This window comes from Carcharodon carcharias, chromosome 12 (assembly GCF_017639515.1).
Source record: "Carcharodon carcharias isolate sCarCar2 chromosome 12, sCarCar2.pri, whole genome shotgun sequence".
NCBI classification, from domain to species: domain Eukaryota; kingdom Metazoa; phylum Chordata; class Chondrichthyes; order Lamniformes; family Lamnidae; genus Carcharodon; species Carcharodon carcharias.
The window spans coordinates 13,862,546-13,877,977 of record NC_054478.1 but is presented as its reverse complement, the minus strand read 5'-3'; the positions used below and the strand labels follow the sequence as shown (position 1 = coordinate 13,877,977).

General features: G+C 46.3%; 1 protein-coding gene across 1 annotated transcript in view; it reads right to left on the bottom strand.

Moving 5' to 3' along the window:
* Positions 1–962: 962 nt before the first annotated feature.
* The window catches only part of pecr (peroxisomal trans-2-enoyl-CoA reductase), a 33,311-nt gene continuing 18,841 nt past the window's right edge, over positions 963–15,432 (bottom strand). The window contains exons 4-8 of the mRNA XM_041200143.1: positions 7,363–7,444; positions 3,688–3,784; positions 2,816–2,926; positions 2,109–2,220; positions 963–1,203 (exon numbers count right to left, since the gene is read on the bottom strand). Coding sequence (XP_041056077.1) covers positions 1,115–1,203; positions 2,109–2,220; positions 2,816–2,926; positions 3,688–3,784; positions 7,363–7,444 — 491 coding nt within the window. The 3' untranslated portion in view covers positions 963–1,114. The remainder of the gene's footprint in view (positions 1,204–2,108; positions 2,221–2,815; positions 2,927–3,687; positions 3,785–7,362; positions 7,445–15,432) is intronic.

Here is a 15,432-nt window from a genome sequence, read left to right as displayed (position 1 = left end):
TCGGATTTAAGAAGTTTAATTGAGCTAGCATCCACTGCTTTCTGAGAGACTTCCTCATTTAAACAGTGCCTTGAAGAAGTGTTTACAACCCATCTCCTGAGTGGCTTGAATCTGATTGAATGTTACGTCACTGCCTAGAATCCGTTCCCCACCAGTGGGTCAAGTTTCTATCTGCCCTATCAAACCCCCCTTTAAAATCCTAAAAACCTCAATCAATTCAACCCTTAAACTCCTGTATCCCAGGGAAAAGAAGCCAAGTTTATGTAATTAAAAATAGAAAGTGCTGGAAATATCAGCAGACCTCGCAGCCTCTGTGGAGAGAGGAAGAATTAATGTTTCAAGCTGAATATGGCTCCTCTTCAGAACACAGTTTATGTAATCTCATAGTCCAACCCTTGGAACCCTGGTAATATTCTGGGGACTGTGTGTTGTGTGTTGTGAGTTAGTGATTTGCAAAAGAAGCCAATGTGATGTGAGAAAAAGCTTTTTCACACAGCGAGTAGTTAGGGTTTGGAATGCACTGCCCGGAAATGTGGTGGAGGCAGGTTCAATTCAGGCATTCAAGAGGGCATTGGATGATTATTTAAATAGAAACAATGTGCAGGGGTACAAGGAAAAGGCAGGAGATTGGCACTGAGTCATAATGCTCATTTGGAGAGCCGATGCAGACATGATGAGCTGAATAGCCTCCTTCAGCACCATAATGATTCCGTGATTCTGTCCTCCAGGGCCTCTCTGTACAGGATGATGCCCAGAACTGTGGACAAGGCTCCAGATGTGAACAAACCTGGGCTTTGAACAACTCTTGCAAAACTGCACTTTTATATTCTTGTCCTCTCGTTTTATCAACCAAGAAAACTCAATGTAGTTTTCAGTGGATGTAACTAAAATTCAGAATTTAAGGCAGCTTTTATTCCGTGTCCGTGTTAAAGGATCAGTCCTTCTGAGTAATGCTACTTAAAGTTCTCTCCCAGTTTATTGCTTTGACATTTCTTGGCTAAGCATTCTTTAAAAATCTGCCACACAAAAATCAGTACAATTGTATAAATTTCAGGGTAAACAATTGAAAATACTGGATGATGGTGCGGTGTCCTGGAGACGCTCCTGAGACTGCTCATAATTTTGAAGGAAGTTTTCCCGAGAGGAAAGCAGCCAGAACGGCAGAGTTCCTGCTCTCAGGGGCAGGCGGCCAGCGGTCGTGGTCTACAAAGAATTTAAAGCAACAACAGAAGGTAAGAGGACCTTTCTCAGTGACATGGGAACCCAGTGATCTACGGCGGGGTCACTGTAGTTCAGGCAGATACCGAGCACAGTGTGCACAGGCTGATGGAGAGATTTGTTGTCTTACTGCTGCTGTTTATGGTGCAAATATTTATTTTAAAAAGAACTTGCATGGAACCTTTCAGAACCTCAGGACATCCCAAAGCGCTTTCTAGCCAATTAAATATTTGTGAAATGCAGTCACTATTGTAATATAGGAATTAAGGCTGCCAGTTTTGGTAGCATAGCAAGCTGCCACAAACAGCAATAAGATCAATGACTGGATCATCTGTTTAAGGCTAAATGTCGGTCCAGGACCCTGGCAAGAAGTCCTCTGCCTTTCCCGGAATATTGGCAGTGGAATCTTTTACATCCATTTGAGAAGGCAGCCTGGGCCTCTGTTTATTCTCATCGGCACATCCAACAGTTCAGCACTCCCTCAGTACAGCACTGGGAGGGTCAGGTTGGATGATAGGCTCAGATCTCTGGAGTGAGACCCACTGGCACTTGCACCTTAAATGTTAACTCTCGTTCACCAACTTAAACTGGCCCAGGGGCCTTGAAGCTGTGAGACAGTGAGGTGAGGCAGTCCTAAGCTGATTTCTCAGTGTAGCGACAGAACAATGAGAAGCTGATTGTCGGAAAGTCCACGATACCAGGATCAGGCTGGGCTGTGATGCCTCCTGTGCTTGAATAGCCTGGCATCATTCACTGTTCAAGGTGAAGGAATGGCAGCCTTGGTTACAGAAAGAGCCTATGGAACCTTGTCCCGGTGAGTTTGGGTGTAGGGGGGGGTGCGGGGGGAGGGGTCGGGAACCTGGTGAGTGCTGAGGTGGTGATGTCCTTACCCGGGATTTCCCATGGACTGTGGTACAGGCTTTGAGCAGCATCAACCTTGACGGTCTCCCCACTGATGAACGAGGCTGCAGGGGAGAGCAGGAAGCAAACGACAGAAGCGACCTGTGGGGGCACAGAAAGCACTGAGAGAACTTTGGGAAGAGCTGGAGCCAGACAATGGGATCTGTTTGTAAAATGTAAATTGGACACCAGTGCACATGAGTCACAATAACTGAATTACTGTCCTTGGAAAAGGTGTCTACAAAATCCTGTACAGGTGTGACAAAATGTTAAAATGGTGAAAGGGGGGAACTGGGTAGGTAGAAACAGATTATTTATTCTTTCACAGGCTGTGGGCATTAATTCCCACCCCTAACTGCCTTTGAGAAGATGGTGGTGAAACGCTGCAGCTCAGAAGTCGAGCAGCTATAGACAGACAACTAAATATAAGGGAGCAGGAGAACGTTCTTCACATGCAGAGTCTGTGGGATTCACTTCCAGGCATCTTGATTGAGGCACAAACACTCAACGTTCACTGGAGAGAAGGGGAAAGGAAAAAGAGTTGAAGGGATCTAGAAGTAGGGTTGATAAATGCTATTGGAACGATTTGCTTGCTCCATGAGCAAGGACCAGCATGGACAGGGTGGACTGAATGGTCTTGGAAGCAGGTTGTAACTATGTGTACTGGGACAATACAATCCGAAGACCAGGACCTCACCTCCTCTGGTATCCCCGGCCTCTTGGCTGGGATTTTCGGGATGTAACCTTTGAACAGTTCGGGTCCCAGCTCCTTGTAATTGGCGACAGCTGTTTCCGAGAAAATGAGCCCCTGGTAAACAGAAAGACATTGGAGTTAAGGATAGGGTCCCGAGATTGTCCGCTGAGCTTTCAGGAAAACGTGGAGATGGACCCGACCCCCCCCCCCCCCCCCCTTTTTATGGGACGGGCTACAGCACAATCAGAATGAGAGCACATCAGTCAAAGCCACAGAAATTGGAAAACCAGCGTGACAATATCCAAGGAGTGAGGGACAATGTCAGAGAGTGTGTCACAGGCTGAGAGGGAGAGCCGGTCAGAGATCAGAGTGTTTTATAATTTAATATTTCATCAAACTTGGCAAGAGCAACATTTGTTACCCAGCCCTAGTACTGAGTGTCTCACTAGGTCATTTCAGAGGGCGGTTAAGAGTTACCCACATCGCTGTGGGTCTGGAGTCACATGTAGGTCAGACCAGGTGAGGGTGGCAGATTTCCTTCCCTAGAGGGCATTAGTGAACCAGATGGGTTTTTATGACAATCAATGACAGTTTCATGGTTACCATTACTGTGACTATATTCCAGATTTATTAATTGAATTTAAATTCCACCAGCTACCATGTTGGGATTTGAACCCATGTCCCCAATGCATCACCCTAGACTGCTGGATTATTAGTCCAGTGCCATTACCACAAGGCCACTGTCTACCTCAGTTATACACCTGGTGCTGTGTTATACAGGCTAGGCACAGATACCCAGACGCACACATGGAGACACAGATACACAGACACAAATGTACACACACACACACCTATGCACACACACATGTACCTACAGGAGCCACAGCGTTGATGCGCACTCCACTGGCAGCCCACTCAATGGCCAGACTCTTGGTAAGATTATCTACAGCCGCTCGCGCTGCTCCTGTGTGCCTTTGAATGAACAGCAGGAAAGATGAGAGTTAAATATCAGTGCCGATTGTGAGTTAGTCAGGTCTCAATGCAATTCACTGGAGGATACCTCAGTCTTGTCACATTTCTTGCATTGTCTCCAGGCACAGCGCAGCCTGGAGGGCACAACCGTCCAACACACACACGCTGCACTGAGATACACCATCTCAAACACACACTGCACTGAGATACACCAACCCAAACACACACTGCACTGAGATACACCAACCCAAACACACGCTGCACTGAGATACACCAACCCAAACACACACTGCACTGAGATACACCAACCCAAACACACGCTGCACTGAGATACACCATCTCACACACACTGCACTCAGATACACCATCCCAAACACACGCTGCACTCAGATACACCATCTCAAACACACAGTGCACTCAGATACACCATCCCAAACACACGCTGCACTCAGATACACCATCTCAAACACACAGTGCACTCAGATACACCAACCCAAACACACAGTGCACTCAGATACACCATCCCAAACACACAGTGCACTCAGATACACCATCTCAAACACACAGTGCACTGAGATACACCATCTCAAACACACACTGCACTCAGATACACCATCTCAAACACACACTGCACTCAGATACACCAACCCAAACACACAGTGCACTCAGATACACCATCTCAAACACACAGTGCACTGAGATACACCATCTCAAACACACACTGCACTCAGATACACCAACCCAAACACACACTGCACTCAGATACACCAACCCAAACACACAGTGCACTGAGATACACCATCTCAAACACACACTGCACTCAGATACACCAACCCAAACACACACTGCACTCAGATACACCATCCCAAACACACACTGCACTGAGATACACCATCCCAAACACACAGTGCACTGAGATACACCATCTCAAACACACACTGCACTGAGATACACCATCCCAAACACACACTGCACTGAGATACACCATCCCAAACACACACTCTGCACTGAGATACACCATCCCAAACACACACTGCGCTCAGATACACCATCCCAAACACACAGTGCACTGAGATACACCATCCCAAACACACACTGCACTGAGATACACCAACCCAAACACACAGTGCACTGAAATACACCATCCCAAACACACACTGCACTCAGATATACCAACCCAAACACACACTGCACTGAGATACACCATCCCAAACACACACTGCATTGAGATACACCAACCCAAACACATAGTGCACTGAGATACACCATCCCAAACACACACTGCACTCAGATACACCATCCCAAACACACACTGCACTGAGATACACCAACCCAAACACACAGTGCACTGAGATACACCAACCCAAACACACACTGCACTCAGATATACCATCCCAAACACACACTGCACTGAGATACACCATCCCAAACATACACTGCACTCAGATACACCAACCCAAACACACACTGCACTCAGATACACCATCTCAAACACACAGTGCACTGAGATACACCATCTCAAACACACACTGCACTCAGATACACCAACCCAAACACACACTGCACTCAGATACACCAACCCAAACACAGTGCACTCAGATACACCATCTCAAACACACACTGCACTCAGATACACCAACCCAAACACACACTGCACTGAGATACACCATCCCAAACACACACTGCACTGAGATACACCATCCCAAACACACAGTGCACTGAGATCTACCATCTCAAACACACAGTGCACTCAGATACACCATCTCAAACACACAGTGCACTGAGATACACCATCCCAAACACACAGTGCACTGAGATACACCATCTCAAACACACAGTGCACTGAGATACACCATCCCAAACACACACTGCACTGAGATACACCATCCCAAACACACACTCTGCTCTGAGATACACCATCCCAAACACACACTGCACTCAGATACACCATCCCAAACACACAGTGCACTCAGATACACCATCTCAAACACACTGCACTGAGATACACCATCTCAAACACACACTGCACTGAGATACACCATCCGAAACACACACTGCACTGAGATACACCAACCCAAACACACGCTGCACTGAGATACACCATCTCAAACACACACTGCACTCAGATACACCATCGCAAACACACGCTGCACTGAGATACACCATCCCAAACACACACTGCACGGAGATACACCATCCCAAACACACACTGCACTCAGATACACCATCCCAAACACACGCTGCACTGAGATACACTATCCCAAACATACACTGCACTCAGGTACACCATCCCAAACACACACTGCACTGAGATACACCATCTCAAACACACACTGCACTGAGATACACCATCCCAAACACACACTGCACTGAGATACACCATCTCAAACACACACTGCACTGAGATACACCAACCCAAACACACAGTGCACTCAGATACACCATCCCAAACACACACTGCACTGAGATACACCAACCCAAACACAGTGCACTGAGATACATCATCCCAAACACACACTGCACTCAGATACACCAACCCAAACACACAGTGCACTCAGATACACCATCCCAAACACACACTGCACTGAGACACACCATCTCAAACACGCACTGCACTCAGATACACCATCCCAAACACACTGCACTGAGATACACCAACCTAAACACACAGTGCACTCAGATACACCAACCCAAACACACAGTGCACTCAGATACACCATCCCAAACACACACTGCACTGAGATACACCAACCCAAACACACAATGCACTCAGATACACCATCCCAAACACACATTGCACTGAGACACACCATCTCAAACACACACTGCACTCAGATACACCATCCCAAACACACCGCACTGAGATACACCAACCCAAACACACAGTGCACTCAGATACACCAACCCAAACACACAGTGCACTCAGATACACCAACCCAAACATACACTGCACTGAGATACACCATCCCAAACACACTGCACTGAGATACACCAACCCAAACACACAGTGCACTCAGATACACCAACCCAAACACACAGTGCACTCAGATACACCAACGCAAACACACACTGCACTGAGATACACCATCCCAAACACACACTGCACTGAGATACACCATCCCAAACACACACTGCACGCAGATACACCATCCCAAAAACACAGTGCACTGAGATACACCATCCCAAACACACACTGCACTGAGATACACCATCCCAATCACACAGTGCACTGAGATACACCATCCCAAAAATACAGTGCACTCAGATACACCATCCCAAACACAGTGCACTCAGATACACCATCTCAAACACACACTGCACTGAGATACACCAACCCAAACACACACTGCACTCAGATACACCATTCCAAACACACACTGCACTGAGATACACCATCCCAAACACACAGTGCACTGAGATACACCATCTCAAACACACAGTGCACTGAGATGCACCATCCCAAACATACAGTGCACTCAGATACACCATCCCAAACACAGACTGTACTGTGATATACCCAGCTCCTCCCTAACCCATTTATTTTCCATGACCCTGGATCTGATAACAGCAGCACTTACGACATTCCTGGGAATCCTTTCCACATATCAGCAATAATGTTCACAATGGCCCCACCATTATCCTTCATCCAGGCGGAATAGACTGGAACATACAGAGAACTGGCTCAGAGATTGGGAAAGAAATTCCAGCAGTTTTACTCATTCCAACTCCCAGACAGGATCAAACCCCCATCAAACAATCACAACTCAGGCCCCATGGATTCAACTAGGAGGAGAGTCTGTGACTCAACATGCCCATACCCCCACCCCACCCACACCCCCTTCTTCACCACAGTCCACCCACTCCCCCCATCACCCATCCTTCCCCTCCTCACACAGCCATACCCCACGTCCCCCATCTCGACCCACACCCCACTCACCTGATCCTCTCTGGCCCCTGTTCCAGAGCCCCTCCCCCCATCCCACTCTCCCATCTCCCAGCTCTGTACACAGCCCCCTCCCCTCCTCCGTTGCCTCCTCTCCTGCACCGTTGTTCCTACTGATTCTCTCCTAAACCCTCCACTGCATCCCCTCTCCCATTCCTTCCAACATCCACAACCTTCTCTCCCACACACACTTCCTCTCCCCTCCCCTTCCCACGCATCCTCCTACACACACACACACCAGTCCCCACACACACACACATTCCCCTGTACACCAGTCCCCACACACACACATTCCCCCTGTACACCAGTACCCACACACACACATTCCCCCTGTACACCAGTCCCCACACATACACATTCCCCCTGTACACCAGTCCCCACACACACACATTCCCCCTGTACACCAGTCCCCACACACACACATTCCCCCTGTACACCAGTCCCCACACACACACATTCCCCCTGTACACCAGTCCAGACACACACTAGTCCCCACACCCACCTCACACACATCCCATCCTCCACACACACATCAGTCCCTCCCCCCCCAACACACATACCAGTCCACATACACACATACCCTTCACCACCGCCCTCTGACACACACACACACAACCAGTCCCTACACCCACGCCACACACATCCCATCCTCCACACACCCCATTCCCTACACACACGCCAGTCCCTCCCCTCCACACACACATCAGTCCCTCCCCTCAACACACACACACCCTTCACCACCACCCTCTGTCCCACACACACACGCACACACACAACCAGTCCCTACACCCACCCCACACACATCTCATCCTCCACACACCCCATTCCCTACACACACCATTCTGGACCCCCCACACACACGCACCATTCCCCCCCACCCCACACACAAGCACACCATTCACCCCACACACACACCATTCCCCCCCCCACCCCACACACACACCATTCACCCCACACACACACCATTCACCTTCACCACACACACACACCATTCACCCCACACACACACCATTCACCCCACACACACACCATTCACCCCACACACACACCATTCCCCCCCAACCCCACACACACACCATTCACCACACACACACACACCATTCACCCCACACACACACCATTCACCCCACACACACACCATTCACCACACACACACCATTCACCCCACACACACCATTCACCCCACACACACACCATTCACCTTCACCACACACACACACCATTCACCCCACACACACACCATTCACCCCACACACACACCATTCCCCCCCAACCCCACACACACACCATTCACCACACACACACACACCATTCACCCCACACACACACCATTCACCCCACACACACACCATTCACCACACACACACCATTCACCCCACACACACATCATTCACCCCACACACACACCATTCACCACACACACACACACCATTCACCACACCCACACACCATTCACCCCACACACACACCATTCACCCCACACACACACCATTCCCCCCACCCACCCCACACACACACCATTCACCCCACACACACACCATTCACCTGCACCACACACACCAGTCCCCACACACACACCATTCCCCCCCAACCCCACACACACCATTCACCCCACACACACACCATTCACCCCACACACACACCATTCCCCCCTCCACCCCACACACACACCATTCACCCCACACACACACCATTCACCCCACACACACACCAATCCCCACACAGTAGAGTTCGAGACCCTGGAGGTGGATCTTGTGGAAAGCGTCTGAAAAAAAACGTGATTTAGGAGAAGATTCCAGAGTGAGTTCTTCGAGAATGGAGATTGGAAAACCTTGTGTAAAAGACAGAGTTCAGTGAGACAGATTGTCTTATGGTGTGATAGGCGTCTGGGAGGAGTTGATGACAGATCCATAGTATCTTTTTGGGGCAGCATCTGTCACTCGGTTTCAGGGTGTGATGTGTCTGACCACCTATTGGTTTACATGGACTATGTACTTACTGTGAACATGAGAGTATAAGATAGCTTTTGCAATCTGCGTTATCCTTACGAATCTGTATATATCTGTAAAGCTGTAGTTGTGGGTGAAGGAGTAGTGTAATATAGTTCTTTTCTTGTTTAATAAATGTTTTATTCTTTTGTTAAAAGTTCATCCGCTGACTCCTGTGACTCTGTTCAGTAGCTACTCTCCACGTTTCTAAACAAAAAATAAAAGTTAGGACCTATCAAGCTGGGCTCCACCCAGGAATCTGGCTTGTCCAGTAGTAACATCAGCTGGGATCATAACAAAGTGGGGGCTCATCTGGGGTTACTATTATAAGGCTCTTGTGGGATTGGAAATCCTTGGCTTTTGGCGGGATCGGTGAACCCTTAAAAAATGAGTATGAGGTACTGGGCATAGGAATTAGAGTTGCTATGAGGTTTATTATACAGGTTGGAATCCTTGGAGGTTGCCAAGACTTTTTTACAGATGGAAGATGTTATCTGGTTGGTTTGCAGAAATTAACCAAGAATAAGCTAATGGAATTGGCGGATAAGCAGGAGTTAGAATTACCCAAAAGGGCAAGGAAAGCAAATATAGTTGAGATAATAGCGCAGCACTTGAAACTATAAGTGAAAGAACCAGAAGACCCTGCAGAATCAGAAGTTTACGTGGGCACAGTTTCAGTTAGAACAGAAGAAGTTGAAATTAGAATTTTGGGTGATGGAAAAGGTAAAAGAGAGAGAATTTCAAAGGCAGCAAACAGAATGGCAGGAGAGAGATAGGGAGCGAGATAAGGCAAGAGAAAAAGAACTAGAAATGCGAAACCCAGAGGGAGAAGTTAGCAATGGAGGGAAGAGAGAAGGAACGAGAAAGGGAATACCGGTTTAGATTGCTGGTCTTGAATCTAGGCAAAATATTAATAGGAAAGAAACTACCTCCAAATCAGAACCTTGTGGGGAGATAATTAAACTTGTACAAGTCCTCCCGATGTGGGAGGAAAAGGGTGTGGAGGCATTTTTTATCTTCTTTGAAAAGGAGGCTAAGTAAATGAAGCGGCTTAAAGAAAACTGCACATTGCTCTTACAGAGTAGGTTGGTGGGCAGAGCTTATGAGGCTTATGCATCGCTGTCAGAAGAGGTTTCTGTGGATTATGATGCAGTGAAAAAGGTTATTCTTAGTGCAGATGAATTGATCCCTGAGTCACACAGGCAGAAATCTTGGAACATAAGGAAACAGCCTCAGCAGACCTATACTGAGTTTGAGAGGGTAAAGCAAAGTAACTTTGACCGTTGGATATGGGCATTAAAGGTAGAGACAACGTGTGAAACTCTTAGGGAAATAATTCTTCTGGAAGAATTTAAACATTCACTTCTACTAGTAGTTGGAACCCATGTTGAAGACCAGAGGGTTAAACAGCTAGACAGGCTGCGGAGGTGGTTGATGATTATGAGCTGGTCCATAAATCTAAACCATTTGTCTGTCACCCCCCTCCCCGCCAATAAATCCGAGAAGGATAGAGGGTGAGAAGATGAAAGGAAGGCAAGTAGCCAGGGATGAGAAGGCACAGCTGGGAATTCCCAAGAAATTTCTCCTCAGGCCAGAAAGGAGAGTGCTGAGGGTTCTGAACAAAGTGGGACATGTTAGGGCAGATTGTTGGGAATTAAATGGTAGACCTATTGAAGTAGTAGGAATGCCTATGGAATCCTCAGGAAAGATTGCATCAGAAAAGGAAATGGCTGTTAAAATGTAGCAGTGGCACAGGTGAAACGTGTTCCCTCAGAACCTAAAGTAGAGGGGGATATGGTTCATGATAGTCCAGAGAATTCCTCTTTAATTACTGGTGAAGGAAATCAGGTTATTAGAGGTTCTGGATTTTTTGTCTCGAAGGGAGAAGTGTTCTCTTACTCCTCCAACAAAATAAGTAAACAGATTAAAATTTTGAGAGATAATGAGGTAGGTGGATCAATCGTTGATGATACAATTTGTGTTCCAGGCAGTTTTATGAAGGAAAACGTATTAATAAGAAGTATTAATGGAATTTATGAACATGTTTCTTTGTGTAAAGTCAACTTACAAAGTCACTATGTAATTGGAATTGTTACGATGGGAATTGTTCCTAGATCAACCATTGAAGGGGTAGATTTTATTCTGGGTAATGATTTGGCTACTGGAGACAGTAATGTGGCAACAACGGTATTGTAGTAGGTGGTTGATCATGCTGATCTTTTCAAACTTCTGAAGACTACCGTGGCCAAAAATGAGATGCTTATTGCAGGATAACGAACAATTAAAGGCAAACCCAATCAATGTAGGGAGCCAAATTTTGTGTGTGAAAGCGGAGTTTGCTAATGAGAAATGAGAATTGGTGAGAACAATTGAGAAGCAGTCATAGGAAGTGGAAAACTTGACTGAGGACTTGAAATGACTAAATTTTAAACTTGTAGGAGCAAATGTAACACAGGTCAACCTTCACTGGATGAACCTTAAGCTTCAGAAGTTGCTATGAAATATCAGGGGAAATGCCTTGAACAAGAAAAGGAATTGTTGGTAAATCAGAATAGCTGGTCGAGTGCAGAATTAAAAACCAAAACGAACAAATTGTTAGAACTTAGTCAGGGAACGAGCAATGAGATACTTGATCTGTGAATCAAACAAGAGAAAATGAAGGAGGAGATGTGGTGAATCAGTTCTGAAGTCGTTCCCATGAATAAAAATTCCTTGCTGAATTGTGGCCTAGTTGAGCAAAGAACTGATCCAAGTAACATTCTTGGTGTATCAACCTCCGTAATAAGCTGTAGAGAAACAACTAAACTGCAACATTGGAAATTAAGAATTGTCAATAAAAAGTACTGAGAGTGCAAAATGACCTTTCCAGGTTGATGACCAAGGGGCAGTGATTTACAAGCGCTTGCTGGTGTTAATACACAAGATACAGCAGCTGGAATCCAGGCAAGTGAGCAGTTCGCAAAATACCATTTAAAACCTGCTGAGGAGGGGAATGATATAGTTTGTAAACTACGCAAAAGAGTTGAAGGGTTAGAATGAACTATGAAACGCCAGAGAGAGAAAGTGATTGACGCTGCTCAAAAAGAAGTGGAAAAGACCTGTTCAAAATGGGATTAGGAGAAAGAACGAGATCACAAAAAGTTTAAAGATCAAACCAAGCAGGAGTATGAAAGCCTTTTGTATGAATGTAAGAAGAATCTCAACAACATCTTTGAAACGGCAAAATAAGATTCTGATCAGAGAAGAACTGAGATGCTAATGCACACAGAAATGCCAGTTTGACTTTGCGAAGTCAAAATGAGCATTTTTCGCATTTGAGTTCAGAAAAAGGAGCTTGAGGATGGGATTATGCCTCCAGCTAACAAAAAGGATGACTGGGCTGTGCACTTAAATGAAACATTCTTCGCTGAGTTAAAGATTGGGAATAAGAGGAAAAAGAAACACAAGGGTTGAGTTATGATAATGCTATGATGTATAAATTCTACTAATCTTATTACGTTAATGGACTTTGTTTTGCTTAAATTTTTGCAATTGCATAGTGTGATGTGTAATTGTGAAACGTGATGGAAAATGTATTTATATTGACTGTAATAAGCTATAGTTAGAGGTTTATGATGTTAAGTTTGTGTGGCAGATGTAAGGCATTGTAAAGAAACCTTCACTGTTGTGAGGCTTTCTTTTAAGGGGAAGGTGTTAGGAACTAGAGATGGTTTTAAGTAAGTTATATATGTATTTGTGTGGGGTTAGGAATAAGGTATATCTTTAAGTTTAATTTGTATTTCTGTATTGGCATGTTAAGGGGGGACTTGAGTTTTAATTTCACTTTAAAAGATGCCTGCATTTTAATGAGGTTTTACGACTCTTGAATGGAAGTTAAAACAAACACAAGGTAGGAAAAACTGGGCTGTTGCCTAGCAGCAGAAGGCCCACAGAGACACAGAAAAGCAGAGAAGTAGTTTCAGTTCAGTTGAAGCCAGGAGCAAAGAGAGCGGATTTCCCAAAAGAACCAAAAGGTCCCAAGGTCCCAAGAGAGACGGAAAGGAGGGGTCCCAAGAAAGCCTTCAAATCAAAGGAAAAGAACAGGAATCTGGAAAAGGTCCTGTTAAGTGAAGTTAACAGTGAGGAGCAGAGGAAGGCTCCAAGCTTAAAGGGAGAAAGCTGCAAGATGCAGACTTAAAAGCAAAATAGGCTTGCGAGAAGCCAGAAGATTTGAGGAAACAGCCAAAGGTTGGTGACTCCTTATTATGGGCAGTGGTGTTCTGTTGGCACGGCTGGGCATCTGAGGAGAATGCGTGGAAAGCAAAGTTTGAATGCTCTTGGCGATCCAGGAGAGAGGAACACCGGAAGGAGAGTTTGGACCCTTGTGGAAGGCATCGGAGAAAAGGCATTGTTTGGGAGAAGATTCCAAAGCAGGTTCTTTGAGAGTGGAGATTGGAAACCCTTGTGCGAATGGAATTCAGTGAGACCAGTTGGCTCATGGTGTGACAAGCGTCTGGGGGGGTGGGGGGGAGGAGATGAGGAGAGATCCATAGCATCTGGTTGAGGTGGCATCTGTCACTTGGTTTCAGAGTGTGGTGTGTCTGACCACAGGTCGCCCATTGGTTCACATGGACTGTGTACTTACTGTCAACATAAGAGTATAAGATAGCTTTTGTAGCTTGTGTTATCCTTACAAACCTGTATATATCTGTAAAGATATAGTTGTGAGTGAAGGAATATTGTAATACAGTTCATTTTTTCTTGTTTAATAAATGTTTTATTCTTTTATTAAAAGTTCATCTGCTGACTCCTGTGACTCTGTTCAGTGGCCACTTTCCACATTTGTAAACAAATAAATAAAAGTTAGGATCTATCAATCCAGATTCCACTCTGGGATGTCCAGTAGTAATATTAGCTGGGATCATAACACACAGACACACACACACAGACACACACACACACACACACACACACCATTCCCCTCCCCCCCTCCACACACACACACAGATACAGACCATTCCCCTCCTCCCCTCCACTCACACACACACATACACACAGACACGCACATACACAGACATACACAAACACACATACACAGACACACACATAGACACACACACACACCATTCCCCCCACCCTCCACACACACAGACACACAGACACACAGACACACACATACACACACACACACACACCATTCCCCTCCTCCCCTCCACTCACACACACACATACACACAGACACACAGACACACACATACACAGACACACACATAGACACACACACACACACACACACCATTCCCCCCGCCCTCCACACACACAGACACACACATACACACACACACAGACACACACACACACACACAGACACACACATACACACACACAGACACACACACACACACACAGACACATACCATTCCCCTCCCCGTCCTCCACACACACACACACACATACACACACACACAGACACATACCATTCCCCTCCCCGCCCTCCACACACACACAGACACACACACACACAGACACATACCATTCCCCTCCCCCCCTCCACACACACACACACACACACAGACACACACACACACATACACAGACACACACACACATACACACACACACAAACACAGACACAAACACACAGACACACACACACACACAGACACACACACACACACATACACACACACACATACACACACAGACACATACCATTCACCTACCCCCCCTCCACACAC